This window comes from Elephantulus edwardii, unplaced genomic scaffold (assembly GCF_000299155.1).
Source record: "Elephantulus edwardii isolate Elephantulus edwardi_28Jun2011 unplaced genomic scaffold, EleEdw1.0 scaffold00095, whole genome shotgun sequence".
Classification (NCBI taxonomy): Eukaryota; Metazoa; Chordata; class Mammalia; order Macroscelidea; family Macroscelididae; genus Elephantulus; species Elephantulus edwardii.
Genome location: NW_006399845.1, coordinates 1,217,003 through 1,222,819, shown reverse-complemented (window position 1 = coordinate 1,222,819; position 5,817 = coordinate 1,217,003). Strand labels below are relative to the sequence as shown.

Genomic DNA, 5,817 nt, shown 5'->3' with positions numbered 1-5,817 from the left:
AATACACATTTACCAAAGAAAATTTAAAAAAATAAAATGTTGGAAAGTATCTCTCAGTATACACAGATGTCAACATCACAGAATTAAACCTTTTCAATATATGTGCTCATATGTGTATCACAATTCAACACACACACAACAAACACACAGGTGATCTTACCAATTTGGATTTTCCACACTTTCCCGGAAGACTGACTCTTCCTTAATGGAAGCGTACTGTGTCCATGTAAGGCAGTGACTCTGTATAGCCATGCTTCTTTCCTGAGGATTGTGCCACGATTCCTCTTCTAACTGGATATCAGGTATTTTTAAAATGCTCACCTGTCCAAGAGAGGGAAGGAAGCTTTCTTAACTTAGGAAGAACAGGCTGCAAAAAGGAGTGTATCCACATGTCGCCCTGAGTCTTGGATAATTAAGAGGACAAGTGATCCTGATATACGGATGGCAGCTCACCAATGACTGCAAGCTCCTGCTCATCAAACACACTGTGTGACCTTCCTAAATGCTGGTGGGGACATGCAAATGGCCCAGGATTTATGCAAGCTCTAGAGTCTCTGGCCTGATTTCCCTAACTGCTAAATACTAAGTAAATTATCAGCCTCCTTCATGTCTCCTCTCAGGCTGGTTATGGCCTTCTTAAATTGATGGATTCTAATCGGGCCCACTTATGGCCAGTCACATGCAGGTCATTATCAGGTAAAATATTTTCTTCATTTTATACTCCGTCCAGTATCTCGAAACATGTTTTTCTCAGTGGAGGAGACATGGAAAAGTACAAAGGCAGAATTGTACAAGGCAGAGGTATCCTTAAATTATTTAAGAACTGAGATACAAGACAAAGTTGAATTCCTTTTTAAATAATAGATTCCAAGTGTGTATATAGGGTAAAGCTAGGGTATACACTCAGTGGAAAAAGCCAGTAATATTTCACTACATATAATGCAAAACATTTTACCATCAAAAAATAAAGATAATTGTCATTGCTTTTCATGGAAGAAGTGACAATCATTTAATCCATGATAAGGAAGTGATGAAGCTACTGTTTTTCTAGATGCAGTACAGTAATAGAATATGCAAGCTAATTGCCAAGAGCCAAGCTCATTTCTACATCATACACAGTATCACTTCCAAGTTGAAACAATAATGTTTTAAAAGGTAGATATGAAGATGTCTCTTCTCATGTCCTCCCAATTCTGAAGATCCCCCCCCACCGACAATCTCTTTTATGGTTCAAATAAAGCAATTAAGAATTTCTACTTACCCTTTTCCAATAAAGTATCACCAGAGTGCTTAAAGGTTTCAAAGAGAGAAAATAATTTGCTATCATAAAGATTTCATTATCAATACTACCACTTTACAGAAACATTCACAAAAGACTTCCAGGGAGCACCATCTGAAACACTCTGCTCTCTCATCTCTGCGGACAGACTGGTGTCTCCTCTTCCTTACTGAAAATCAAGCTAAATAGTGACAATATGCCTGCCCACTTCTAATCATTCTTATCTAATAACTTTGGACACAGTAGGAAAAACAGATGCAAAATGCCCATGGTATCTTTAAAATAATTATAGATCATTTTTCTATCCACTAAGAGCACTCCTCCACCACCAAATAAATAAAGCAACTATCATTTATTGCTCTTCTGCCAAAGCTGAAGTTAGAGATGAGAGAGCTTCTTTCCTCCAGAGAGCTAGGAGGCAGGAGAACTTGGGAAGTTCTAAAGCTCTTTTCCATAATGTAGTATCTCTTTGCAGGAATATTTAAAAACTGCCCAATGTAAAACGAAATCTGGTTAAATTTCGAAATGAATTTACCTTCCTTAAAATTTCTGGAATCACATTCTGACAGACTGCAATCCTTTTCCTATAGATGATTCCTGTGGATATATCTGGAAATAGAAGATTTTTAAACTCAAAAAAATTATGGAAATATATTCATGTCTTAATGTCAAGGAAACATTTAATGCCAATCTCAATTGTCTTTATGTATAATTCCTGGAGAAAATGCTCAGCTCAAAACTGGCCATATTTCCGAGCCAGGTCACTCCAACTACACCGATCTGTGGAGCCACAAATGAGGAACACTGCTACTACTCACACTGCACATTCTAAAGCCAGTGATGAAATGATTACAAATGGCTCACTGCTCTGGACTAGCAATGTCAGCACCAAATGACAAAGCAACCAAAGACCAATAAGCTTCAATTCAACTCCAAGAAAGAAAATATGGTACAAAGAATATGAGGTTCTGCGATCTTGTGTACCAAACATGTCTTCAAGGACAGTTTTCTGGCTATAAAATTGAAAGCTATAAGTATAGACACTCTTTTCTCTCATAGAAGAGCAGACCCTCCCAGCTTAGACCATTGTGGTTTGGAAAGAGATTTCTGGAACTAAATGAGGAATGCAAAAGACAAACAATAAATGTAAAGGAACAACAAAAAAATGGCAGAAAAAGATACAAACATCAGAGTTTGTGCTGCTCAGAGAATTTCTGTGACTCAGTCACACTACTTTAAAGTTTCTCAGAGCTCTAGCTATAGTATTCCTAACTTCCTGATGCAAATATCTGAAACAGAAGCTACAGATAAACTGAGAGTAGCCTCTGGCCACTGGCTTTCCCTTTGGCCAGCTCCTATAAAATGGGCAGCACACATACACTTAAAAAGGATTCTCTCCCAGAAGCAAAAATGCTCTTACAAGAAAAAAGGACAGTTAATATCTGTTTATCTGTTTGAAACACACTCGGTGATCTGCATACCAATCTAAAGTAGGATTATTATTTATTATTATTATTGGTTTTTTTCCCATGTAGCGTGTGAATAAACAGAAACTCCAAGTAATTAGTATGTAGCGAGTTAACAAAACCAGGACTTGAAATTACTCTTGATATATTTAAGAACCGCAGCAGTTTTCCTTGACAGTGGATATATACATGTTTCAGGCAAGTAGGAAACACACCAAGAAATGCTTTTGTTTGCCCAGCACAAACAAAGGCTCAGAGTCACATGACCAACTGAGTCAGACTTGAGTTCAGGAGACTCCAAGGATTTGAACAGTGATCGTATCACATATACCTTGTTATCATTTTCTATTTTGCCCACTTCTCAATCCAGATCAGCCAGTGGAGTTGCTCTGCTGGAGATGGTAAAAGTCATTAGAGACTCCTACATTTTAATCCAGCAGTCATTAAACTTTTTTCCTCTAAAGGGTCTGATATCGCTGAACCTAGCCACAGATGGCTGGGGATGAGTTGACTAGAACCCAACCAGGTGAAGAGACGATGATCCATGCTGTGAGCTCGTGTTGCTGGAGATGATTGCTGCAACCTTGTGGCTTGCTCTGACTGAACTTCACTTGTGGATTACAGATGCTCAAAGTTTCCAAAAAGAACAGAAGAACCTTTAGCAAAAGAGGCATCCTCATTCCCTTAGAAACTGGCTATCTAAAATGTGGATATTAAGGCACAAGCCATGAAGCAGCTGGCTTTCAGGCTTCCACAGATGTAATTATTAGTAAGATGATTGTAAGGAGAAAAAAAACCTCATCATATACATGAGCATAATACAATGTAAATAAAAGATCATATAAAATGCAATGCACATGCCTGAACCACAATGTATATGAATAATTGCCTGCAAACCAATAAAGAAAAAGGCTCTGTTCTCTGTGTCAACCACTCAATGTTTTCATTGTCATGCAAAAGCAGCCACAGACAATAAGCAACTGGTATGACTGTATGCTAATAACTTCCTTTACAAAAGTAGGCGATATGGGTCATAGTTTGCCAAGGCCTACTTTAGGCAACACTTAACCACATAGCTGAACACAGGTATAAGTCCATAAATTATACACTGCTATGATACAAATCACATCTCTGCCACCACATCTCTTATACACATTATCAATCACACCTTGTTTGCCATCTATATAGAATAACAAATAAATACATAGCTACATAATCTGGGGTAGGTTATTTAACCTCTTGTTATCAGGTGATGAGTGCCCTAGTTCACCCTTCTCGCACAGGCAAAAGAATTATATCAAGCATAAGAGACCAGAGTAATGGACAGTGCCCAAGTACCAAGGTAATACAACATACAGCAATTTTAGTGTTTCTTGGGAGAGCTGACTTCGGTGTCTGGTGCATTAGAGGCCGAAGCTTTTTACTAGTGAACAGGGATGAGAAGGAAAAGGCAAGGAAGCAGAAATGAGAGTAAAACAGTAGAGAGACTTATTAGAAAGTTACATCCCCAACAAGATGGCCTTTCCTCCCTTGAAAGGAAATGCTGAGAGGCCTCTTGCTCCTGAGGGGAGGCTCTACTTACGGTTTCCTCTCCTGGGCAAGCCTTGCAGATGCAGTCTCGGCCAATGAAACAATGCCACAGAGTTCAAAGTTCAGTGGGTGAGTCTCATTTTGGTCCCTGTTTTCTGATGTCATCCATGCACCCAAAGTGTCCACCTCCTCTAACATCACTCATGAGCCCAAAGTATTACTTCTATGTATGTCTGCTTCCTGGCTCTGATGTCATTTTGCCTCCCCCATATCATTGGTTCTAATTCTAATACACTCTTGTAGTTTAGTTTCTTCATTCATTAAGTAGGAATAATAGTATCTATACCATACATTTGAAAATTAAATGAAATATGTAAGTGCATGGAAAATGCTACAATTATATGTTGATTAATATTTAGTCATTTATGAATTAATAATTTTGAAAGTGACAAGAGCATAGATGTAAATGTTGGGGGCTATATGTTCCCATTCTTTCGATAATCAGGCCAAGTACAGAAATACCTCATATTAAAACATGACAGATCACAGACCGAGAGATAGAAAAGAGAGAAGTGCATACACACATATATAGACATGCTTTTTAAAAATATATCAACATCAGTTAATTATCATCACTGTACTGAGGGCATGTTTAGAAAGCTCACCTCTTTTTTCTTCCACTGTTTTCACAGAGATGACATTTTTCTCCAGGGGGTTGGGATACTAAAATAAAAAAACACATAAAGAAAAATTACATTCACCTTTTGTCAAAGTGAATTATAATAGTGGTAACCATAACTATTTATAAAACCAGTCTGCATTTTCCAAGAAACTTCTAAGTGAAGATTAGTCTTTACTCCCGGTCTTCACTTCATCAGTTAGCTGCGGGAGGTGAAACAATTTTATCATCCCGATGTCTATAAAATCCAGAAGAAATCTTTAGATCTATCTAGTTTTGCCCTAGATAAGGAGGGGGCTAACTTAAGCTAACTAACTCATAATACTACTATCAATAAACACTGTTGTTGTTATGTACCATTGACTCACAGTGACCCTATGCATGACAGCTCTGAACTCTATGCTGTGCCAATTTATCTCTGACATGTTGCTGTTGTTGTTATGTGCCATCCAGTCGCTTGCAACTCACAGGGACCCTATGTACAAAAGCCCTAAACTATGCTCTGTAATGTGCCAATCACACTGTCTCTGACACATCTATCCTGATTACCCCAGTCACTGAATCAATCCACCTCATAGAGGGCCTTCCTCTCCTGCGCCATCCCTCCACCCTCCCGAGCATGATATCCCTCTCCAAGGACTGGTCCCTCCTTACAACATATCCAAAGTATGTTAGATGAAGCCTCAGAATCCTTGCTTCCATGGAGCCACCAGATTTAACGCTCTCCAGGATGAATCTGTTTGTTTTCCTAGCAGTCCATGGTACCCTCAACACTCTTCTCCAGCACCACAGCTCAAAGGCATCAATTCTCCTTCTATCCTCCCTAGTCACTGTCCAACTCTCTGATGCATAACAAGTGATTG

The 5,817-nt window shown here is 38.7% G+C and overlaps 1 protein-coding gene across 2 annotated transcripts in view; it reads right to left on the bottom strand.

Annotated features, from left to right (window-relative positions):
* PRELID2 (PRELI domain containing 2) overlaps nucleotides 1-5,817 on the bottom strand; it is a 134,356-nt gene that overhangs the window by 93,375 nt on the left and 35,164 nt on the right. Inside the window, exons 2-5 of one of the 2 annotated variants that reach the window (XM_006891107.1) lie at nucleotides 4,941-4,998; nucleotides 1,814-1,888; nucleotides 1,262-1,296; nucleotides 161-321 (exon numbers count right to left, since the gene is read on the bottom strand). In XM_006891107.1, coding sequence (XP_006891169.1) covers nucleotides 161-321; nucleotides 1,262-1,296; nucleotides 1,814-1,888; nucleotides 4,941-4,998 — 329 coding nt within the window. The remainder of the gene's footprint in view (nucleotides 1-160; nucleotides 322-1,261; nucleotides 1,297-1,813; nucleotides 1,889-4,940; nucleotides 4,999-5,817) is intronic. The other variant, XM_006891108.1, reaches the window with a different exon arrangement.